The sequence below is a fragment of the Equus przewalskii genome, chromosome 23, assembly GCF_037783145.1.
Source record: "Equus przewalskii isolate Varuska chromosome 23, EquPr2, whole genome shotgun sequence".
NCBI classification, from domain to species: Eukaryota; Metazoa; Chordata; class Mammalia; order Perissodactyla; family Equidae; genus Equus; species Equus przewalskii.
Window position 1 is genome coordinate 1,713,228 of NC_091853.1, and position 24,996 is coordinate 1,738,223.

General features: G+C 51.3%; 1 protein-coding gene across 19 annotated transcripts in view; it reads left to right on the forward strand.

The window, feature by feature from the left end:
• Positions 1-24,996, forward strand: part of SRGAP2 (SLIT-ROBO Rho GTPase activating protein 2) — a 236,630-nt gene that overhangs the window by 207,842 nt on the left and 3,792 nt on the right. For 5 of the 19 annotated variants that reach the window (XM_070591412.1, XM_070591413.1, XM_070591419.1 and 2 more), the window contains 7 exons: positions 1,984-2,089; positions 11,460-11,684; positions 15,319-15,398; positions 17,682-17,862; positions 19,333-19,479; positions 22,759-22,797; positions 23,008-23,332. In XM_070591412.1, coding sequence (XP_070447513.1) covers positions 1,984-2,089; positions 11,460-11,684; positions 15,319-15,398; positions 17,682-17,862; positions 19,333-19,479; positions 22,759-22,797; positions 23,008-23,332 — 1,103 coding nt within the window. Of the gene's footprint in view, positions 1-1,983; positions 2,090-11,459; positions 11,685-15,318; positions 15,399-17,681; positions 17,863-18,599; positions 20,648-22,758; positions 22,798-23,007; positions 23,333-23,986; positions 24,082-24,996 lie in introns of those variants that run through there. The other 14 variants (XM_070591415.1, XM_070591416.1, XM_070591421.1 and 11 more) reach the window with 6 other exon arrangements.

The window sequence follows — 24,996 nt, forward strand, 5'->3', positions numbered from 1 at the left end:
CTTGTAGCAACAGATAAGAAAATTCCAGGGGGGCTTTTTTTCTCCTGAGCTTTTCAGTAATGTTTTCCTTTTTTCCTCTTCCCCAGTGAAGTTCTTCCTCCTGGTCCTCACTCCTTCATCCTCTGGTAAGGGAGGAGGAAGAATGACTTCTCAGTGACAGTCTAGGTCCACAGTCAGGGATCCTGGCTTTTTTCTTTCTGATTCACCCTAAACTCCTTTGTTTCACAGGGCTTTACCTTTCTTCAGTAAAATACATTTGTATTCATATGGAAGACGGCATCCTTTTCGGCTATTGGAAGCTTAGACATTAGTGCTGTGCTTTTCCTGATACAAAGGGAGAAAGCACAGGTGTTGCAAACCTGTCCTGCTTCTGCTTTGAACATGGCATGGCTTCCCTCCAGACGTGTTGTGTGTGTTCTAGGAATGAAAGCCCTCTGCACATTTAAAAGGAGCCATGCGCTGTTTTCCCGGAGAGAGATACAGTCTCTACTTTATCCTTCTTAGGGGTTCTCTGTTTCTTATTCTAAAATTTGGGTCTTGAAAAGCTATTCCAGGCCATTTAGGGGTTTTTTGGGTTTTTTTTTTTTTGAGGAAGATTAGCCCTGAGCTAACTACTGCCAATCCTCCTCTTTTTGCTGAGGAAGACTGGCTCTGAGCTAACATCCATTACCATCTTCCTCTACTTTATATGTAGGACGCCTACCACAGCATGGGTTTTTGCCAAGCGGTGCACCCGGGATCCGAACCGGCAAACCCCAGGCTGCTGAAGCGGAACGTGCAAACTTAACCGCTGTGCCACCAGGCCAGCCCAGGCCATTTAGTTTAGATCATGATACTGGAACATCCTTCATTTGTTTTCCATGGAAACTTGGATTAACACTGGAAGCAGACCCCACTGGAATGATGGCTTCAGAGGCTGGAGAAGGCAGTGGCCTTGGAAATGGAGAAAAGGTCTTTCTTTCCAGATGGACCGGAGTCTTCATGCCCCCCGAGTTTCCAGTTTGACTCAGTATATGCCCCGAGCATTGTCCCTCTCTGTTGTTCTGAGAGAGAAAGAGCATTCAGGAAGCCCTCATGTTTTATTTGTTGACCAGCTATTTGTGGGAGTCTAGTGGAAATGAGTTCTCTGGTGATTAGGTATATGCACCCCTCGTGTCTTCGTGTCCTTTTCTAGGCCTGGGCCTAGGTAGAGCATCTTAGTGGACTGGGGCTATCAAGACAGGGCAAGATGCCTTGGCTGCCCAGTTCTTCCCTTGAGATGTGCTCCTGATCCACGGCTTCCCGTTTCTTTTTCACATAAAGGCACTCATAGAAAATGACAGCATCCACATGGCACACTGTGAAGTGGGGAGGCTGGCCATGATGGAGGCCACCAGCTTAGAGCCATGCCTGTGATTAATCTGTCCGCAGCACATGAGTCAGGAAACTTCTCTGGTCTTCTCCCCTGATATCACTACTTATACAAGTAGTAATTTCTACCATTTCTTGCCCCTGGCCACATTCTACCCCTCCCCACTGAAGATAAGGGAGGAGAGAGGATAAGCCAGATTTACCCAAAGGATGAGGTGACGCATGTGTAGAGCTAGCAGGACAAGACCTGCACAGCCTCTCTCCCTCCCCACGTGTGGACCCTCCAAGGCTGGGAGTCGAGCAGTTGTAGCAGATTTATGGACAGCTGCTTGTCTGTGGTTGTTTTAATAAGAGGGTGGTAGATGCTGTAGGGAACATCTCCAACCCCTTCTGTGCCCAAGGAGCATAAACCTGAAGTCCTGCCTCAGGAAGTGTCTAGAGCCCAGCATGTGCCCTATGGCAGCAGCCCAGCCCCAAGGAGCTACAGGAATGGGACTCCTTACACGGCACCACTGCTTGTGGCCGTGACCTGGCCTTCCTCTGGATTGTACCTGCCAGTAGTAAGGGCGTCTTACCATTGCTCCCTGGGATCTCAGCCACAGTGGAGGATAACGCATGGCTTTCTCCTTTCAGCAATGGACAACCTGCAGGAGAGAGCTCTGCACATCCGGAAGGTCCTCCTGGTCCTGCCCAAAACCACTCTGATCATCATGAGATACCTCTTTGCCTTCCTCAGTCAGTGAGTAGACTTCCCAGTGAGCAGCTGGGTCAGGCCTTGGCTTCGGCCCCTGGAAGTTTACACAGGGACCTGTTGAGACATCCAGCCCACCAACTATTGATTGAGTAGCTCCCATGTACTGGGCACAGCTGTAGGCTGTAGGAACACACTGTGAAATAAGAGACGAAAGCCCTGATGTCACTCAGCTCACATTCCAGGGTAGGAGACAGAGAACAGATATGTCAGGTGGTGATAAGTATTTATAAGAAAAATAAAGAAATGTAGATATGAAATAGACTGCAGGGGTCTGATTGGGTCAGGGATGAAAGAGGGAGAGCCCCTGAGAGGGGTGGTCAGCAGAGGCCTCGCTCAGAGGCAGGGTCCAAGCAGCAGCCGAAATGAAGGAAAGGAAGGAGACGCAGGAACATTGGCCACCATTGAACCTGAGAGGCGTGGGGTTGCAGTTGTGGATTTGGGAAGCCATTGGAAGGGTTTAAGCAGAAGAGTGTTGGGATCTGATTTTTTTTGTTTAAAGGCACCTGAGCTAACTTCTGTTTCCAATCTTCTTCTTCTTCTTCTTCTCCTCCCCAAAGCCCCCCAGTACATAGTTGTATATTCTAGTTGTGGGTGCCTCTGGTTCTGCTACGTGTGGCGCCGCCTCAGCATGGCCTGATGAGCGGTACCATGTCCTCTCCTGGGATCCAAACCGGTGAAACCCCGGGCCGCCGAAGCAGAACACACAAACTTAACCACTCGGCCGTGGCGCTGGCCCAGATCTCTATGTATTCTTAGGACCTATCAGCTGCTCTGTGCAGAAGTTGTCGCAGAGGGCCGTGAAGAGAGACAGGCAGACCACTTCAAAGACTATTGTGCGGTCTCGGTCCGAGGTGTTGGTGACTCAGCCTGGGGAGGGGATGCTGGAGGGTGGTCAGGAGGGCCAGGTTTGGGACCTGTTTTGAACATGGCATTGACGGGATTTGCTGATGGGAGGATGTAGAGTATGAGGAAAGAAAGAAATTCTAAATTCTTGACATGAGCAGCAGGGAAGTAGTAATGCCATTTATGGCTTTGGGGGAGACAAGCTGTGGAGGAAGGAATGGAGAGAAGGTGCCGATGTGGGCATGTTGATTTGAGGTGCTGTTAGGCCTCCAAGCGGAGATTCTAAGTAGGCAGCTGAACCTGAGGCTCAGGAGAAGCCTGGAGTGGAGATGTCAGTATGGAGGCATCGTATGTTGGTGCTGTTTAGCTGACCTCCCGGGAGTGACTCTACCCAGAAGAGAGGTCTGAGGACCAGAGGAGCCTGGGGCTTGACAGGGCGTTTCTTCCTGACCAAGCAGTGCGCACTCGCCCAGGGCAGGCATTGGAGTCCTCACGTGGCAGCAAAGGCAACAAGCAAGGACATTCTTGTATCCTTGGTACTTCTCTTCTTGGGCCCCTCTGTCTTCTCAAGTTGCTTTCGCTGCAGCTTCTCCCTGCACATCCTAGACCAGAGGTTATAAGTGGGCGACCTGGGGGCCAGATAAGGCCCATTGACTGTTTCCTTTCAGCCCGCTGTGTCTTCAAAACATTGAAACATTTAAATATTAGAGTATTTTACTTAAAAAATATCTAGATTTCTAGCTTCTCTTGTACACATTAGTAGATCTGGCAGCACTGGACGTGCATGCCCACATGGCAGCAGCTCCCTGTGGAGGAAGGGGTGCTGCCTGGACGAGGCGGCCCGGCTCTCCCTGGTTCACCACCGTCCCAGCCCTCCCGATGCTCCACGGTGCCAAGGCTGGATTCAGGGGCCATTTATCGTCACTCTTGCTTTGTGGTTTTTCGTATAGTGGAGAAACGTTTCTCTAGATCTGTGAATCCATCCAAAGAGAGAAGACAAAACTTAGACCAAGGGGCTAGGGTGCTTTAGCACATGTTTCTTTGTGAAGATGAAGAGTTCACAGAGTCAGTTTGGTCTCTGCTTCGAAGGAGTACAAGCTTAGCGCCGTCTCATGAGGCTCAGCTTGCTGACGAGTTCGCAGTCGGCCTGGCCCTGCAGGCATCTGGGTTCACGGCCCCTGCCTGAGGCCTCTCCGGGGCACCCACACCGTCCTTCAGCCCTGCTGCTGGCCCTGCCGAGCAACAGAACACCCTAGCTGTGCAGCCCACCGCCTCCACATGGCTGTGTCTGTTCACAGGCTGCCAGTTTAGACTGACAGAGATGGAAACTCTGGCAACCACTCTCGAGTCAGTCAGTCCCCTCAGGGCTGCCAGTCCTTGTCTCTCATCGTTGACCAACACCTGCCCTCAAAGTGAGCTGTGTCTGCTCGCCCAGTGCAAGGAGGCCTGACAGTGGTGAGTGAACAGGCAGGGTGAGCAGGGAGATCCTGAGGTGACTGTGTGTGAGTACAATGGCCTCATCCTCCTCCCCACGTTTTCTTCTTGCTCAGAGCAGTGGGGAGCTTGCAGGAGGGGAGAAACGACAGAGGCAGCATCATGCAGACCTGGAGATGGTAGCCACTCTTGCGGGAAACCTGGGAATTCAAATGTTTGCTTCCGTTTTACTTTTTTTTTCTGGTGAAAGTATTTCACTGAAAAGATGCAGCATTAATAGCCACAGTGTTTCCTGAAATAATAAATGGAGCACAGGACACAAGTGATGGAGAAGACGACCTCCGTGGAAAGATGACGGATGTTAAGTGTGCACTTACCCTGTAGGTATAGCAGTAGTTGGCACGTAGCTCCTGATGGAGACTCTGCCTGGGCCCAGACTTTCAAGACCCTTCTCCTTTGTTGTTCTGCGTCCTGGGGCGGGTGTGTACTTGATTTCTGGCTATGGTCTTTTTCTTGGGTTGTACACATCCTCAATCTCAAGGAACCCAAAAAACTAATACATATATTTGTGTGTGTGTGTGTGTGTGTGTGTGTGTAGTGTATATATATATGTCCAGCAGGCCTTGTTAATTATTAATATCCTTTCTTAGGATCTGCATTGATTATCTACTGCTGTGTAACAAATTACCCTAAAACTTAGAAACTTAAAACAGCAAGCATTTATTATTACATCCCAGTTTCTGTGGGTCAGGAGTCCAGGTGCAGGCTTTCTGAGGCCTCTGGCACCAGCCTTGTGAGGTTGGAGTGAGGGTGGCAGGTACAGGGTTGCAGTGTCTTCTGAAGGCTCGACTGGCGGAAGCTTCCCTTCCAAGCTCACTTATGTGATGCTGGCAGGATCCAGTTCCTTGCAGGTTGTTGGACTGAGGACCTCTATTCCTGGCTGACTGTTGGCCAGAGGCCTCCCTGTTGTTGACCACGTGGGCCTCACCATAGAGCTGCTCACAGCATGGCAGCTGGCTTCTCTCCAAGCGAGTAAGTGAGACAGCTCCCAAGACAGAAGCTACGATCTTTTGTAACCTGATCTCAGAAGTGACATCCCATTACTTCTGCCACATTCCATTCAGTAGAAGAGTCACTAAATCTAGCCCACACTCAAAGGGAGGGAATTACCTTTCTCAGGTCAGAGCGTGAATACCAGGAGGCAGAGACCATGGAGTTCATTTTAGAGGCTGCCTGCCACAGCATCTGTCCTGCCCAGCGAGTTTTTGCCCCCCAGCAAAGCTTAGGTAGCTCCCCCTCACTGCAGCTGACTCCTCGGCTTGCCTTCTGAAAGCTGACTTCTTCACGTGTCAAACAATATAGTCTTCTAGTCTCTTGCTGATCAAGTGAGGTCCACAGACCAGCAGCATCAGCATCATTTGGGAGATTGTTAGAAATGCAGAATCTCAGCCCCTCCCAAGGCCTATGAATCAGAATCTGTATTTTAACAAGGTCCGCTATGAGTCACGTGCACGTGAAAGTCCCAGAAGCACACTCTAGGGCCTCAAACTCTGCCCTGCGATCTAAGAGGGAATCATCGGTGCTTCTCTCTCATGGTTAAGGCTGCCCCCTGCTCTCCAGAGGAGCTGAGTCTCCCTCTAGACCTCACCGATCTCAGGTGCCTCCTGGTTTGGAAAGATTCTGTCTGGGCTGCTCTTCTGACTGTCACAAGCAGTGTTTTGGCTTCTGTATGCCGATGGGCAAGTAGAACTGCGGCTGGATTGCCTTGGGGACTCACAGATGCTCGTGTATTTATTCACTTATTTGTTTAACATGTATTTATTAAGCATCTACTGTGTGCCACACGCTGTTTAGGTGCTGGCTACCTAAGACTGCTCCCAGCAGCCATGGCCTCTGCCCTCACGGAGCTGTGTTCCATTGGAGGAAGACAGACAAAACTAATAAGTATACTTGGCATATGCCAGAGGGAAATAAAGCAGGCAAGGGGGCTGGAGAGTGCTAAGGGTCGGGGTGAGGGTTTGTTCTGTAATACACAGTGGTCGGAGGACACCCACTGAGCAGGTGACAGTAGGGAAACTGAGAGAGAATGGTGCCCCAGAAGCCGCCTGGAGAAAGTTTCAAGGAGGATGTGATAACTGAGTTAAATGCGCTGACAGATCAACTAAGAAAAAGACTGAGAACTGACTCAGCAGCATGGATAGCCTGGTGACCCTGATGAGCATGATCTTAGTGGAGTGGAAGGGGCAAAATCCTGATGCTGTCGGCTCAGGAGAGAAAGGGTGCTGATGACGGATAAACAAAATGTGGTAGGCCCATACAGTGGGGTCGTATTCAGTCCTGAAAAGGGGTGAGGTGCTGACATAGGCGACAACGTGGATGAACCTAGAAAGCAGGGTGCTGAGTGAGAGAAGACAGTCACAAAAGACCACGTATTGTATGACTCCATTTATGTGGAGCATCCAGAATAGGCAAAGTCATGGATACACGGAGCAGATTTGTGTGTCCAGGAACTGGGGAGAGCGCACAAAGGGGAGGGACTGCTAGTGGGAACGAGGTCTCCTTTGGGGTGATGAACATGTTCTGGAACTAGATAGTGGTGATGGTTGCACAACATTGTGAATATGCTAAATGCCACTGGATTGTACACTTGAAAATGATTAAAATGATAAGTTTTATGTTGTGTGTATTTTACCACAATAAAGAGGGAAAGGAGGAGCGGGGACGAGGGAAGGTGTATGAGGCTGCCAGGGCAGCTGTGACAGAATGCCACAGGTTGCACAGCTTAAACAACAGACATTTATTTTCTCACAGTTCTGGAATCTGGAAGTCCAAGATCAAGGTACCAGCAGGGTGGTTTTCTGGAGAGACCTGTCTCTGTGGCTCACGGGCAGCCATTGTCTCGCTGCACCCTCACAGGGCCTTCCCTCCATGTGCAGGGGCGGGAGGGAGCTCGGCGTCTTTTCCTCCTCACAGACACCAGTCCTGTTGCACTAGGGCCTCACCTATTGACTTCATCTAACCTTAACTATGTCCTTAAAGGCGCTGTCTCCAAATACAGTCATACTCGGGGGTTAGGGTTTCAACATAAGAATTTGGGGGGGTTACAATTCAGTCCATAACAGAAGGAATGGAGAAGAATCAGAGAATCAGAGATAGCAGGTACAGACAACTCTCAAAGAACTTGATTATAAAGAGGAAGAGAGAAATGAGATAGTAATTTGGTGTGGATATGGGGTTAAGAGAGGATTTTTTTAAGATGGAGGTATTACTGCTCATTTGTATGCTGGTGGGAATGACCCAGTAGAGAAGAAAAACTGATAATGGAGAGAGCAAGGCCGGTGCTGGAGTGATGCTCCTGAAGAGGTGAGGAAAGGTGGAATTGACTGCACGGGAAGGCAGGCAGCACGTCAGGGCACAGGGGCAAGTCGGTTAATAGGTTGGGGAGGATGTTGGACGGGGACAGGCAGCGTGCTAGGCAAGGAGAGTGGGACAGTGCCTTTGAAGGACCGTCAGAAGGAATCAGCCCCAATGACCTTTCACTCCTCGTCTCCCTAGGAGTTGTCGCCTCACAATTACCTTTCACCCCTTGTCTCCCTTCTGCGGAGGTGCAGGGAAGGCTGTAACTCATGGATTTGTAGAGGGGAGTGTGGTGTCTCCCATTCTGAACACTTTTAAAAGCCTCATGGCGTCTCAGCCTTGCGTTTGCATGGGGCTGTGGCAAATGATAGTTTCCCTTCATCCCTTTCAAACCTCAGATCAGCCCTGATGCATACTCTTACCCATAGTCTGTCAGTTGTTGCCACATCAAACCCCTGAGGCCCACGAAATTGAGAGGTTTTTTTTTTCCCCCAAGATTTTTATGAGGGTTACCAATTTATTTATTTATTTACTTTATTATTTATTTATTTACTTTATTATTTATTTATTTACTTTTTTTTTTTTTGAGGAAGATTATCCCTGAGCTAACATCCACCACCAATCCTCTTTTTGTTGAGGAAGACTGGCCCTGAGCTAACATCCTTGCCCATCTTCTTCTGCTTTACATGTGGGATGCCTGCCATAGCATGGCTTGCCAAGCAGTGCCATCTCTGCACCCGGGATCCCAACCAGCGAACCCCAGGCCTCCCAAGTGGAACGTGCACACTTAACCACTGCACCACCAGGCCGGCCCCTTGAAGTTGAGAGTTTTTAAGTGAAATGTTATGTATTTAAAATAGCCTGTCCAGAGCTTAGTGCTCTCCCTGAGCCCTTCAGGTTTTGATTCTGGGATCTGGAGCTCTCGGCATGTTGGATAAGCCTGTCAGGAGAAGATGGGCAGACTCCCGTCAATCAGGCGCTGCGGAGTGTGGGCGGCTCTGCTTCCCAATCCCTGACTAGGATCGAGGGTCCTACATCAGGAAGCAATCAGGATATACAATTATAGAAAATGTTTAGGGAACACCACCTCTGTGCCAGGCACAGCGCTCCATGCTTTGCGTGTATTACCTCATTTAATCTTCCCAACAGCCCAGAAAGGAGGCCCAGAATTGTCCCCATTTCACAGTGGAGACACTGTGGAACTAGGACAGAGTCACGGAACTGGGTCGTGCTGGAACTCGGCCTCAGAGCCAGATCTGTTTGACTCCAAAATTCTTGGGATGTTTTCCTTTTCTTTTTCAATTTAATCAAAGAGACAGATGCGCATCACTAAAAAGTAAAAAGTCCAGAAAAGTACACGATGAAAAACAAGTTTCCCACACCAATCCTGATTTTCTCATTCCCCCAGAAAGGCCTGTGTTCCTAACCACAGCGCTCAGCCTTTCTAAGATGCACAAAGGATGGTGAGTTCAAAGCAATTAGGAGAATTCACTAATATCATGGATGGAAACTATAGAAATACAGCATACCTCTTAGAGGAGATGGCGTGTCTACAAGTCAACACGAAAAAAATGTTTTTATTTTAAAGAGGGAGCTCTTACCAGTGTGTTATCCATTTTAGATATTTCTTTAAAACTCCAGTGTTTGAGATCTTTACTGGGTACAGCCTTGAAGGTGTTTGAGGATTATTATCACCATTGTATTATATATGAAATTGTGTGCATTTGTATGTGCACATATATGAATTTTTCTTGGGCGAGAACCTCTAGTTTCTGTCAAATTCTTGAAGGAGCCTATGTTCCCCAAATAGTTAAGAACCATGGCTTTTGCTCCTGAACCTAGGTGTTCTGGTGTCGACTGGAGGAGAGAGAAGGGTCCTGGTCCATGTTTTAATGGGAGTAAGAAATGGACCTGGCCCTGCAGACCACATGAAGGTGTGTCCCCCGCCAGCCCTTGGGCGCCGCAGCCCCGTGGACTGAACTGTCCTTGCCTTGCTGAGCTTGGCAAGGCTCTTCCTCTCTCAGAGCTTGGACTGGGACTGTCAGGGCATGAGTTTGTTTTCCTTTTTCCACGGGCTTCCCAGAAACTACTGGTTTTCTTCCATGTTCCCAAAACGTTGTCAGATCACACTAAAGAAACAGGGCTCTCCTCCTCTTTGTCCTTCCGTGACGCCAGGAACCGCTAGCCTGGGGTTAGCTACAGCTCTGGCCCTGTGGCACCTAGCGCCTCAGTTGATCCTGCTGAGGTTACCCAGGTAATTAGCTCTCTTGTCTCTCCAGTTTTTCTTTGACTAAGAAGTAGGCTTGGAAAATTCCTCCAGCCTTTTCTGAATCTCTGCTCTCTTTTAACTCAGGAGCCAGGGAAGGATTGTAAAATTAAATCTTTAACAGCTCCTCTGAAGCATTCCAGCCACTGAGATCTGTAAGCTCGCCCCTCGCTGGCCTCCCTGCCTGGACTGGGTCCTGGAGAGCAGGGATTCTCAGCCCTGACAGCTGTTCTCCCTGTGACAGTGTTCCCATGCACTGTGCCGCTCCACATGTCCTGCAGTGATTCTCTAAGGGGGGCGGAGGATGTGTCAGAATCTTCAGTAGAGAAGAGAACCGTTGAGTTCCAGAGAGACCAGCTTGGTAATCTGAGTCTGGATACAGGATTTCCTAGGAAGGAACTCTGCCCAGTTCTGAAGAATAGCCACTCAGATGAAGACAGCTAAGTCTCAGGCTTCTGGTTCAGCATCGGAGGGCCTTCGTGTCTTCTCAGGATCTGTCAGAATCAGGTGCTGGGGACTTCCTGCTGGTGCCCATGGGGGAGGCAGAGCTCACAGCTCTGCAGACTGTGGGGTGGGAGGACATATCCAGAGCTGGCCCAGCCTTCAGTGCGTGGACAGACAGAGACCAGTGGGGACGCATCAGGCTTAGCGGCTCACTGCCAGGCTCAGGTCCTTGGCCAAGGCTGGAGGTGTGGCTGGAGCAGCTGCTGGCTGAAAAGGGGGAGTTCACAGAATAAACAAATACCCGATAGTGAAGTCAGACCGCATCCAGAGAAGCCTGAGCAGAAGCTGAACAGCATGCTGACCTTTTCCTGAATAAATCCTGAATGTAATTATAGAGGAGGATATTACGGAAACAAGGAACAGTCGCGTTAGCCGTTTCAGAAAGAAATTCCCTGGCTTGGCAAAATACAAATGCTAATTGGTTGGCTATTTTTTTTAATAAGTCTAGAGCTTGGAATGGACTATCCCTACTAATTTGATTATTTTGCTATGCAGGAAAGTACACAACCCACAATGCCCGTGTCCCCTGACCCTGTCATTTCCAGGGCAACCTGAGGGTCTCCGTCTGCTGTCAGCTCAGTGGGTTGGTGTGCGGGAGCCGTACCCGCTCTGCGGGGTGGTGTGTTCTCACGCAGGGGGCATTTGGTGGATAAGATCTGGGGTGAGGGGTAATGTGGGGGTGAGTAGGGTTTGAATGGGGAGCTGGAGAGAGAGGAGAGGTGAGACCTGCACGGAGATGCTTCCACTTTGCCTTTCCCGGCTCCTGAATGACCATCCTGGTGGTCATTCTCTTCTCCCTCGCCAGCGTTCTAGAGGGGCTCTGACACCCCGCGCAAAGCAAGTGGCAGTTTGTGGAACTTCTGCTCTTGTTCTTGGCAGTGCCTCCTCTGATGCTGTCCTCCGGGCGTTCATGCGAGTGCTTTCCAGCTTGCCCTTTCCCTTCTCCTCCAGTTTATCACAGTTCAGTGAAGAGAACATGATGGACCCCTACAACCTCGCCATCTGCTTCGGGCCCTCGCTGATGTCGGTGCCGGAGGGCCACGACCAGGTGTCCTGCCAAACCCACGTGAACGAGCTGATCAAAACCATCATCATCCAGCATGAGCACGTCTTCCCAAACCCCAGGGAGCTGGAGGGCCCCATCTATAGCAGAGGAGGAAGCACGGAGGATTACTGGTAGGGGGCTCAGGGCTGGGGGGGGAGGGCGTCACCAGCACACACGGTGTGGGGGCCAGATGGCCAGGCGAGACCAGAGGGACCAGCACATCCTCCCCCCTCGCACTCCCAGGGGCCTCAAGCTGCCGGGATCTGGGGACGGTGCAGGCAGTACCCACCTTGACCCAGCCTGCGGAGTACATGCCACTGCGTGCCACCTCCCTTTTCACGAGTTCTGAGTGGTGAAGGACCATCCTGAAAGACAATGACGGCAATAATAGTAACATCAAAATCTCCAAGAAAGGAGATTCTATGAAGTTGTGTCTAGACCCGCTGTCGTCAGTCAGCAGTGTCTCTCAGGCTCCTGCTCTGTGCTGTGTGTTGTGAGAGGAGCAGGCCCAGGTCCCAGGGGATTTCTTTCTTTTGGGGAAGACTTAAGTCTGAGGCATGACTTCCTGACCGTGAGTCTGTACAATAAGAATGTAGAATGATTTCAGAAATCTGTAAAGAGGAGGAGGAGTCCGCCCCATTTTCGGAAAGTTAGGCGCCGCCCCTCCCTGAACCAGGACCACCGGCTGCCCTCGCCTGGGAGCAGAGGTGAGGGGATCCTGGGTACGTCTGTCCTAGCCCCTCCTTTTGGACAAATAATGAATCACTGCCTCCATTCTACAGAGAAGGCCAGTGCAGCCCCGAGAGGCCAGTGACGGTCCTTCAGACCAATCCAACCTGCTCTCGTGTCTTGGTGCAGGGCGCCATCCACTGCCCCACACTACCCCTCCCAACCCGGATTCCACGTGCCAAGGCATTTTTCCAATAACACAGAGACAACTGCCTCTCTCTTTTGCTCTGTAATGTCCCTTACCTCCTCCTCCTGCTCCCCCTCCCTGCTTCCCCTAAATAGTGTTTCAGCCTGGGCTGAAAGCATAAGCCAGCCCAAATCGGATTCCATCTGAAGTCAACATCTGGAACCAATTCAGCCAGCCCCATTGCGATCGACTGAGGTGGGGGAGGACAGGGGAGGTTGTTTACCTAATTAGAGGCCAGTTGGTCTGTGCTTCTCCCTGAAGGAGCCTTCTGCCCAAGGAGTGCAGAAAGTGATATTCATGTGTCTGTGAACATAAAAATATCACTGACATCCCTGGGTTGTCTCCTCCACCGTCCTGCAGATCCCAGCATCTGGGTCTGAGCTGGAGAAACCTAGGCTTGCCAGCTTGGCGAGAAAGCTTTTTGTCACAGAGGGGTGGGGACTGGGGCGGTTGTTCAGGTCTCAGCCTACTGGCTGGTGCGATCTGGGAGCTGTCCTTGTGCATGTGACTTGGGGGGGTGGTTTCCCTTACAGGAGTGTTGGAAAGCTGTGAAATAGTGTTCCCAGCTCCTGCTTGACCTTCCTTCTAAAGTCTGCCCCCACCCCACTTTTCAAATGCCAAACTGCTGCAGGCTCCGGACCCATCCCAGGACACGGAGGCCCCCACGGACCGGCTCCCCCGTCACAGCCCAGTGGAACAGACAGAGCCCTGGGAGGGGGTGGCTCCCAGGGCACGGATGGGAGGGCACAGTCCTCTCCAAGGTCTTCTCCCCAGCCCCCTGTTGCATGTTGTGCATTTGAGATTTATTAGCAGCCTCTGGAAAAACCACAAGATTAGTCAGGGAACGTTACTAGCACAGACTGGGTGGGAGGCGAGAAGCAAAGGATCAAGAATAAGTGACCCTGGGTAAGAGGAACCATCTAAACACTGATTCACACTCACCCAGAAGGCTCCCAGCCTCTCCTCTTCTTTGGGAAGAGAGAGAAGTGCCAGTGAAGTAGGCTAAGACCAATGAAGGAGGTGAGGGAAGGGTGGCAAAAGCGGGGCTGGAGCCCAAGAATCCTGGAGAATGGCTGGGGGACCAGAGCAGCCAGGAGGAGGGAGCACCAGGCTGCCTGGCATGCCCGCAGCTGTGGAGAGGAGAAGCCAACCCCATTTCGCCGCCTTACCAGCCCTGAAACTGGAACCCGGTTTTCTAGGATGGCCTGCTGTGTGCCATGCAGGGCTTCTTCTGAGACCATGGGTGTTGGTGGCCCTGGGGGTGTTGCTGGGGCGTGAGTGTGGAACAAGAGAAGCATAGGATTTTAGGGCTCGAAGGGACCTTAAAAAGCATCATCTTGCCTTTACTTGAGAGCAATGGTTCTCAGGGAGTCCCCAGACCAACAGCATCCACGTCACATGGGACTGGTTAGAAATACCAACCCTCTGGCTCTTCCCAGACCTAGTGAATCAGAAACTCTGGGGTGAGGCAATGTTTTTAACAAGCCATCCGGGACTCCCTAAAGTTTGAGAACTGCCACCTCAGTGGATGGCCATGTAAACAAACTTGGAGCCCTGGGGGAAAGTGAGCCTTTGCTCTGTGCACCCCTGGGGCCCTGAGGGTTTCCAGAATGTCACCAAACTCATCAGAGGGTTTTTAGGGCCAGAAAACAGTGAGATTTGTGCCCACATTTTTTGACAAGAGGAATCCCTGTTGATATTCTCCCAGAATGTTCTGAAGTCTGAAGAACCTCCTTGAACTGACTTGCTTCACATGGGATGAGTTCTGACCTGGGCCCTGGTTTTTGGGGAACTTTCTAGGAGAGAAAAACCCGTCCCATGGGGAGCAAGAGGCTGCAGGCTCTAAGGCAGAACCTGCGAGGCCAGGCTGTAGGGTTGAGGGGGTGGTGCTTCCTCAGAACTGCCTGGAAAGGCTCACTTGTCACTACCGACTCCGGAGAAAGGAACTTTAGAAATGAGTGGGGTTTTCCTCTCCTTTTCAGGAAATGAGAACTTCCAGGTGCCCGTCCCCATGCACTCTGAAGTCCATGAGCCAGGTGATCAGGAGTAGAAACGACTTTGCTAGCAATTTCCCTGGCCATTCTCGATTCTCTATCCTGGAGGATCTTAGACCCCATGGATCTTTTCAGGAACCTGACCCAGCTTCCATCCCCTCCCTCTTGCAAGGCTAGCCTACAGCAGACTCTTCTCCCCCTGCTCTTGCTTCCCACCCACTGCTGTGACTCACCTCCCACTTTCTCACCAGCACACAGACTGAACCACAAAGCAACCTAGAGGCGTCCAGCAAAGTGAGAAAGAAGGAAAGGAAGTGCCACTTGTTCATCACCCCCTCGTGTGGCACTGAATCTTCGCGCAGCTTTGTGAGGCGCACAGGCAGTGATCCTCAATTTATAGATTAGGTAGCTGAGGCTTAAAGAGACGAAGTAACTTGCCTAGGGTCACACAGCTTCCAAGTGTCAGTTGACTTTTGGATCTGGTTGTACCTGGTGATGAAGCTTAGTGTTTTTCTTCCACTATGCTCCCTCTAGGAACTAATTCACCTCGAGAAACAGCCCTTGAGGAGTTGAGTTGTTCTGTATTTTCAAAAAGATTTGTAAGTTCAAAAGGGTTTCTGTTTGTCTCAATATATTCTAAGTCCCAAGTAATCTCAAGTAATTTCTGTAGCAGGAGCTAGGTTAGAGAACCTCTGGAACCTTCTCTTTCGTTATAAGCATGTGTCTGTTGTGTGCAATCAGAGTATAGAAAGCGTGAGAGAGATTCCATGCACTTGCTCCCAGGATGCTTTGAAGGAGAAGATGAGAATTTTGTAAGCACACGCTGACGCCCCGGTCCTCTTGCTTCTGTTGCAGTGACAGCCCACATGGAGAGACTGCCTCGGCTGAAGACTCCGCCCAGGATGCGACTGCAGAGCACCACACCAGCGACGACGGTACGAGGCCCTGCATGGAGTCTGTGGGCCCCCGGGGGCAGCAGAAGGAAGGGAGTGTAGATCCTGTGCTCCTGATGAGCCTCCTGCCCGGCAGCCCCCAAAGACAGGCAGGGGCACTCCTGCCTCCTTTTCATTCCTTCCCCTTCTTGGGGAGGCAGCCCACCTTCTCAAGTAGGATGGTCTCCATATTAAACCAGAGATGGACAGCTTGACCTTTCATAGCCCTTCAACCTTCTCGCCCAGCTCCCAGCTCCTTGTCTCGCCTGGCTGTCTCGCCAGCATGATTTCAGTTCCCCTTCCCAGCTCAGATTCCTGCCAGGTAGCTGGAGACCAAAGCGAAGGAGAGCTCATTTGAAAAACAGTGAGCCTGGGGAATAGAGAAGCTGGGTGCCAAGAACTCGACAGAAGCCAGCCAGAGGGGAGTGGGAATCGGGACGCAGAAACCACACACTTCCACGCCTGCCGACTGAAAAATTGACCCTTTCCAGAGTATAGACACGTGGGTGCCGTGTAGCCTGGCGGCTGTGCGTCAGGAGGTGGAATGTGCAGCTGTCATCTGCGGGCCCCTCGACAGTGCCCATGATTTATTAGGGTCTGTCCAGCCAGCGCATTTCCCCCTCCTTCCAACAGTTCCACACCTTCATTTCTGGACCACTTGGGCCCTGGAAGTCTCAGCAGCTGACAAGGGGCCTCAGAATTTTCTGGGCATGAGAATGAAATGGCACACAGTCTGCAGAGCTTTCCTTGCTCCCTGCCTGGCTGTGAACTCTACAGTCCTGGGCCAGCTTTTAAAGGAGAAAAAAATTAGGACTGCTTATTTGGATCCTGAGGTCAGATGGATCAACATGATAATTTGCCACGTTATGAGAAAGGAGTAGGTAAACTAGGGAAATTCGTGTTTCTTTAGAGCCCCTCATGTGCCCAGCTCCGCTCGAGCTCTGTATGTCTCATCTCCTAACCCCCAGTGAAACAGAGAGAGCCGCTATTTTATAGTTGAGAAGCCTGAGGTCAGAGAGGTCAAGTGATGCAGCTGAGGCTGCCCAGAACTGGGATTGGGTTAGTCCTACGCTGCATAACAACGTTTTGGTCAACGAAGGATGGCATATACGATGGTGGTCCCATAAGATTAGCACCGTGTAGCCTAGATGTGTAGTCAATTCCGCCATCTAGGTTTGTGTGAGTGCACTCGATGTTCACAGAGTGACGAAATCGCCCAGTGCTGCCTTTCTCAGAACATCTCCTGGTTGTTGAGTGACACACGTCTGTATTTAGATGGGCTTCTCTGGTCTGCCTCCTGCAGTGACAGCTCTGGCCCTGCACGCCTGTTCAGGAGCAGACCCACCAGCCACAGCTGCCTGGGCCTGGTCGTGTTTTTAAGCAGCCTCTCTCCACAGCCCAGAATATCCTACTTTAACTTCAGTTCCAGGCTTCTGGGAGCCTTCTTTCTGCTCTCTGACCTCTACCTGCAGCCCAGAGCAGCTAATGATAATGATGACGATGACGACCGTGGCTAACACGCACGCAGCATAGCATGGCATGGGCTGTTCGGAGCGCTCTTACTGTTACTGACTCCTCATGACAGCTTCGGGAAAGAGCCGCTCTTACTCTCCCTGTTTCACAGAAGCAGAAGCTCACACAAAAATGAAATACATTGTGTTTGTAAACCCCTTTCAATTTTTCAGATCACTTTCCTGCGCATTTCTGCATATATTGTCCACAAAGTATATTTTCCATATTTTGCTCCTTGGACAGTTGATTTGGCAAGTTCTTTTCTCTTTATAGAGACTAAAAGCTCATGTGCTACTGGGGGAATGGATAACATAAGTAAATTATTTAAAATACAAACATTCTACAGTTAATGGAGTTATTTTATAATCAGTTATTTTATAATCATATAATTTTATAATTATTATCAAATAATGCTTACAAATACAGTATGCGTATTCGATGATTGGGGTCAGCATAGAGCTGTGGAAACACCAAAGAAGTTCCTACAGGAAGCAGGTGGTGTGTGAGCGGTGGGTCGAGGTGTCCCCCAGGCAGTTGAGAGAAGGGATTGCAGGCGGAGGGCCAGCAGGAGCAACGGCAGGAAAGGTCACGCCCGTGCTTTCAGGGCGATGGCACAGGCTGCACGGGAATCGCCTGCCGTACGGAGCGTGCAGCGCTTGTTTTCCATGCCAGGTTATCTTCCCACCACTGTAAGTCAGCTAATTGGACGTCTCCACCAGTTTCCTGAGGCTGTGAGTCCCAACAACATGTTTCCTTCTTTTCCGCCCCTCTCAGAGTGCGAGCCCATCGAGGCCATCGCCAAGTTTGACTACGTGGGTCGGACAGCCCGAGAGCTGTCCTTCAAGAAGGGGGCGTCCCTGCTGCTCTACCAGCGGGCTTCCGACGACTGGTGGGAAGGCCGGCACAACGGCATCGACGGGCTCATCCCCCATCAGTACATCGTGGTCCAAGACACGTACGTTGGGCCCCCTGCACGCTTAGGGGTCCCTGGCTGCACTGTGGAAGTGAGGCTTTATTTCTGGAACTGTAGGAGGGTGAGGGAGACCAGTCCCCACAGGGCGCCAACATGCTCCTGAGGTCACTCTGTTCCTTGAAGGACCCCCAGACTCAGTGGAGAGTTGTTTTTTAAACTCTCTGTTCCCCCTACAAGTCACTCCTCCACCATGACCCCCAAGTCCTTTTAGAAACGTGCCAGCCAGCGCTCATCCACACTTGCACCTGATGAGTGGTGTTGAGGGCGCATTAATTAACCACTTACATTTCCTTTCTGGAAAGATCAGCTTGGGACAATATTTTTACTTCTCTCTTTTTTAAGCAACTATGCCAACCTCAACTGTTGGGCCACTGATGATGCTTTTCCACTTAAATGAAAATGATGAATTCCTTAATTCTAGGAGAAATCTAACTTAAGCAGCCTTGTGGAAATGACCCAGTTCATTTAACCCAGATGAGGTGGACTTGGGCAAAGATGTGGGGTGCAGGGAACAAAGGGAACATGACCTGGTACTGGTCCCAGAGAGACTTCATCAGATGGGCCGTCAGTTGGTTCCAGCTCTGTGAAGCAATGTCCCCCAGGCCCCTGTGGCCACCCAAGCCTGCCTCCCTGCCCCTTTGCCCTCTGACCCAGCTCCCTCCCCTTGCATACGATGCTATCAGTGTTTTCAGTCCTTCCCTTAATATTATTTTTTAAAGGTTGATATCCTGAGTGAGTCTGCACCCTCCCAGCCTCTCCCCAGCTCGTTCTGCGGGAAAGTCCTCCCTGTTGATAACATCGCAAACCTGGTGGCCATCTGTGCGTGGACAGGACCCTCCCAAATTTAGCATTATGACTTCACTACAGGACCGAGAGAAGATGAATTGTGAGGGAGAAGGGGCTCACTTTGTCATCAGTAGCCAGAGGGGCCAGGAGAGCAGTGGAGAGACCTGGGACCGGCTGGACGCCCTAAGCGGGGCTGGATGCGCTACGACAGAGTGTGGCAGTGTCCTGCCTCAGCGCCGGCATCTCCAGAGCCACCGCAGAGCTGACTGTCCTTACCCGGCAGTGCTCGGGACCTCAGCAGATAAACTGCCACCTGGACTGGCCGCCTCCTTCTCCAGGAGGTGGCCCAGCACAGCTGCCACAGCAAAGCAGCGTGGGGTAGGAGGCACATGCCTCTAGCCCAGGTGTGCCCTAGCCCACCTTTCTGGAGGAGCTCGGGATCCCGCAGAACTCAGCGGGATTATTTATTTTTATTTAAACAACCCTCCAAAGGCCCTTAGGTCTCCTTGCCTCTGCTCGCAGAGCCAGCCCAGCCCGGTGTCGCTGCTGCCTCTGAGCCGGTGCGGGGTCGCGTGTGTGTCGGGGGGCCATCTTGCCGATTTAACGCTGCTTTTTGTGTTGTTGTTGTTTTCCCCTCCCTCCTGCCTGCCTGCCCCTTCTCCCCAGCGAGGACGGTGTCGTGGAGAGGTCCAGCCCCAAGTCTGAGATTGAGGTCATTTCTGAGCCACCTGAAGAAAAGGTGACAGCCAGAGCGGGGGCCAGCTGTCCCAGTGGGGGTCATGTAGCCGATATTTATCTTGCAAACATCAACAAGTAAGCTCTGCTTTTCATTTTCTGCTCCCCTGAACGACTGGCAACACCCAGCTCCCCTTGCCTAACCCCCCCTTCCTGTGCTGCACGTGGGGCTCCCCGCTCCCTCAGCCTAACTCCCCCATTCCTGTGCTGCACATGGGGCTCCCCACCCCCCTGCCCCCGCCTGATGGTTTGCATGTGCTCACTGCTGCTACGAGGCGGCCAGGGCCGAGGAAGCGTCCACAGCCCTCGTGGGCAGGTCCCGGCCTCCAGCTGGCGGCCATCACACTGTGGCAGGGGCTCCACTCTGTGCCCTGCAGCATCTGTCAGCTCAGACTTTCCCAGCTGGCTGACCGAGAAAACTTTGGCCAAAGCTTTGGTCCCTTTATGCAACTTGGTTTTGTCGTGTTCCTCAGAGGTGCCTTCTCTTGTCCATTCTTACTCAAGTAATAGTCTTTGATGTCTTCCTTGGCCCTTGTCTGTCCAGAGACCCCAAGTCTTGTGTGTCTTCTGCGAGGCTCCCGTTCTCCCGGATGGGTGTATCCAGGCCTCATGTGTCTGTTTCTCCCCGTCCTGCTTCACTCCCGTGGAGGAGAGGAGACCGCCATGCCCCCAAGGAAGGCTTTGTCCTGAGCTCTTTACTCATCGTCTAACCCCGAGCTCCCTTTTCTTCGTCTTTCACATCAATAGAAATAACTTTCCATTTTTCCCTCTTGCTTTGGCCCTGTGTGTTATCCGTTCCTCTTAGTCCCTCTGCAGATTCCCACTCCTGTCCAGCAGGCTCTTAACTCTGCCCCCAGCTTTCATTGTGGCTGTTAGCGACGTGCTGGGGTTTTAGCCCCACCCACACCCGATCTGGCTGTCTAGAGGGATTCCACGCCTGTGTGCTGCTGCCTCCCTTAGAGACATTCAGGTTATTGGAGAACTAATCTCATCTCAAGGGGCCAGACACCAAGTCCCAAAGCCTACAGACCTCTTTCCGCCAGACCCTGAAACCTGGCCCAGTGCCAGCAGGATGACAAGCCCCAGGGTGCTCCTGATGAATGTGGATTGGAGATGATGTACAATTTTTATTCCCCTCTGGCTTTGGAGGAATGAAATGATTTGCACATTGAAAACCTGTTAACCATAGCCTCTGGACACTGAAACTGGAAGGAGAATAAAAGATGCTTGTTGTTTTTAAACTGCACCAGGTTGCCCAGATCTCTTGGCTTTTTTCCACCCAGACGGTAGCAGGGGGAGTGGTTGGTCACGTGGCTCTTTTCCATCTCTTTCGCCCTCAAGTTAGTAAAGTAGCTGATTCAGCTCACTCAGTCAGTGTGGTTATAATTTAAGTCAGACCAGTAAAAAAGATTGAGATTTTATTTGTTTCCCTCCAGCGTCGTGCCCTGCTGGAAGGACAAGCTAATAAAAAGCAATTGTGGGCTATCATGTTTTCTCCTTATTTGTAAGTCTATGTTCATTATAAACCTATAATCATAAGGTCATAAGCTGATAATTAACCCAGAAACCAAGGCAGGGTTGGTGGAAGGAGAGTTAGGTAACTAGTTAGGTACATATTTTGAACTCATCGTATATTTGATTGTACAGAGAAATTGTAGAGAGTAATAGCTGACATAGTCAAAAGATGACGCCTGTGGAAGTCAAGGCAGTTCCCTTGAACTGCTTGCTTGGTGATATCAAGATGGGGTCCTTGGGGGACATGGTCTACCTGACACCAGCTCATGGGTGGGTGAGCAGCAGCCCCCGGGGGGGTCTTATATGCCTTCCAGCCTCACCTCCTGCCCCACACAGCACTCCTCCCAAGCCCCTTCATTGTCCTGAGTGCCCCGAGTTCTTTCTCACCCCGGGGCCTTTGTTTATGCTATCTCCTCATCTGGTCGACTCCCCCTCTCCTGCCAACACTTAATCCAAACATTTACCTCTTTGGGGAGGCCTTTCTGACACCCCCAAGTTCCGCAGGGCTGAGTTCTGTGCCCTTATTCGGTATTCCCAAGGCAGTTTGAGTATCTCTCAGGACTCAAGCTGTACTCAGATTCCCCACCAGGCTGAGCTCCTTGAAACTAGGAACTCTGTCTTCCTCTCTTTACATCCGGGGCCTGGCCCGGGACCTGGCACATACCAGCCACTCCATAAATCTGCCTCCTTAGCAGTTTTAGCCTTGTGAGTCAACCATCCTTAAGTAGAAAAGGGAAATCAGCGAAAAGGTACTAGAGTGTGGCATTTCACTTTAATTCCACACATTAATTGAGTGCCTACTGTTGTGCCAAGCACTGGTGCTCATTATTCAGAGATGAGTAAGATGGTCCCTGGTCTCAGAGCTCACAGTCTGGCAAGGTAAATACCACACAGACTGGCGACTAAGAAGCAGTGCCATCAGCGCGCTGAAGGAATAGCAGAGGGAGCAATGGATTCTGCCTGCCATTGGAGTTGGGGCGCCAGCAGCAACTTGCAGAAGAAGACTCGTTTCAGCTGGGCCTTCTAAGACTCTGAGAACATCCTTTTTCCACTCGAGCGTGGCTGACACCTAAGGCTAAACTGCTGAGCAGGCAGCTTCATGGAGTGGCCTCAGTGTGCCGGGTCCCAGACCAGGCCCCAGGAAGACTAACCAGTGAACAAGACCAGGACTGGCTCGGAACACTGGCCCTGCCACGTCGACCAGCTCCTTATCTTCATGTCCTGCTCCTTCCCTGCTTCCATCCTCAAGTCCTGCCTCAGCCCCAGGCTTGAAGCTTGGATTCAGGATCAGAGCTTCCTAGCTGCCGTCCCAAACCAGCAGTTTCATTGCTTCTTAGATTAGGTCCTTTAGAATCTGATTCCAAGGGAAAATGAAATTACTCAGCAGTAGGCAACACCCGTATACTAGGACTCTGCCAAACTATTTCGTATGAGAGCCTTAGTGGTCTGAAACAAATTGATTCGGAGCCAGGGTTCAACCTAGTGCTGGGTGACTTAGGGTCACGTAGATGTATTTCCACCCTAAGAAAATGCACAAACTTGGCCCTAACTGCAGCATTGCAGCCTCTTGAAAAATATTCTGTCCATGTGTGCAGGATAGGCAACAATAGCCTCCTGCCAAAGCCCAAAATGATTACAGTTTTGTAGACGGACTAAGAAATATGCTAAAATTTGGAAAAGTCAGCTCTCCTCTTACCAGCAATTCCCCACCTCCTTGGTGATGGTGAGACTTTTTCTCCTACCTGGGGCCTGGTTTCTGTTCAGAGCAGGTAATGGAGGGGCCTTTCCATGAATCTGTCTCCCATTAGAAACTTTTGTTTAAGCAGACATTTCTCCTGACAGCACCTTACATCTTGAGAACTCAAAGCCCACGATCACCAAGTAAGTATCCATTTCTCCTTTGCCCAGATTGGGGTGGCAGGGGAACAGAGACATGGAGAAAGCAAGGGAAGGCAAATCAAGGAGAGCACATGCTCTATGTCCCTCTCATGCCAGAAGTCCCTGGGTGCCAGCATCAGCCCCTCTCACTCGTCATAGCTTCCTCGGGGCCAGGGCTCCTGGTCACACCGCCCTTTCTGTTTCTGATTGAAGGCAGAGGAAGCGGCCAGAATCTGGGAGCATCCGGAAAACATTTCGGAGTGACAGCCATGGGCTGAGCAGTTCCCTGACTGACCCCGCCTCCCCGGGGGTGGGGGCTGGCTGCCGCCCATCTTCCCAGCCCATCATGAGCCAGAGTCTCCCCAAGGAAGGGCCAGATAAGTGTTCCATCAGTGGGCATGGGAGCCTCAACTCCATCAGCCGCCACTCGTCCCTAAAGAATCGGCTGGACAGTCCCCAGATCCGGAAGACAGTGACAGCAGGAAGGTCGAAAAGCTTCAATAACCATCGGCCCATGGACCCTGAGGTCATTGCACAGGTAACTGGGGGCTCCTGGACAGACAGCTGGCAGGAGTCTACACTTGTCGTTACTGTGAAGTGCAGCCCGTGCTCATTAGAACGGGGCTTGAAGCAGAACAGTGCTTTGTGCATCACGCACTGAGTTCAGAGACTGCTGGGCTGCTGGACCCGATAAGACAGCTTTCCAAGAAATTTGCCAATCCCCGTCTCCCCAAGAAGACCTTGAAGACAGGATCAAAGAATTCAGATTTCCTGCTCATAGATCAGCTATGTGCTAGGCTGTTGTAATTGGTAAAGCCAGAACTTACAGATAGGGTATTTTGAGAGAGTCCGTTCAGCCCGAGTTGGAGTCTTGAGACCCTGGGAGACTTTAGTGAAGCTGCCCCAGTGTTGAGGCTCAGCTGTAGTTCTGGCCACCGTTTTCTATCACTCTGCTCATCTCCGTCACCCCATTTCCTAAGGCCTCTCTGGTCCCTCGTGGTAGATAGACGATCAAGCAACAACCTGCTCCTGGTCTTGAAGGCCCCAAATAACTCGGCCACCGGGAGCTCGGGTACCAGGAGGGTTTCCAGCCCAAGCCTCCAGATGCAGTGGAGACAAGTTCCTTGGTTACGGGGTCTTCTTTCCGTGTACGCACCACACTGACGAGTCTCTGTTTTCCGTGAAATGTTAGAGACCCAACCCCACCTCTAAAAATCCGACTCCTGGGGCCACTCCAAGCAGTTCACTCAGACGTCTCTCCCAGCTCTCTAATTTTCACTAGACCAGGTAGGACCAGAGGGCTCATTGTTGCCCTCTTGTGTCTCAACTGAGTTGAGATACCCGTCACCTCATCTTCCAGGGGCCAGTAGAGTCTGGGTGTGGTCTCTGTTGGCTTAATTGTGGTGCTTTGCTATGGGAAGGTGGACCTGGCAAGCACAGTATTAAGCTGTGGGCCTGAGATGTCCTGCTTTGCTAGCCTTTTATTTCTGTGCCTCTACTTAAGCTCTTGGCTGCGATCTGCCTTGCACCGTGGGAATCCTCCCAGCTCCCTCTTTGGCCAGGTGTTACTAGCAATGTCTGAGTAGGTACACGCCTGGGACGCACTCTAGCTACAGAGCAAGACTGAGGGAGGCACAGTTCTTCCTGAGCATTTTTAAGGTTGAGAACCTCATGGGGATGAGTGAAATTGAATCACTATCAACAGAACGCTTGGATCACCCTGTAGGACAAAGAAACCTTAACCAGGGGCCTTTCCTTGGAAATTTCACAATTTTTCAGTGTGAGCCTATCCCAGGGGAGGAGCCCTGTGGTGGTTTAGGGGTGCCAGACAAGTGTGTGGGGAGGGAGGGGGCCGGGAGGTCTCCCTGGGAGGCAGCTGGCTGCACACAAAGGGTCTTTGGTTCTGCCTTGAGCCCCTGAGCTAGGACTGCTATTTCCTTAGATCTAGAGTGTTCCACTGTGACTTGCAGAAGGTGGTTCACCTTTGTGGGCTCTGGCTCCCCCTCCTGGTCACTCTTTGGTTCCCTCTCGTGGTGATGGGTAGAAGGAAATGGCTTCATCAAGTTGGGTACCGGGGGGCGGTCTTGGGGGCAAGGGCAGGGGAGGTGTCCTGATGGGTCTTCAGGGCCAGGGCTCTCAAACATTTCCTCAGCCCTTGAGGAGGAACGACTAACCCTCTTAATGTTTGGCCTTGAAGTCCAA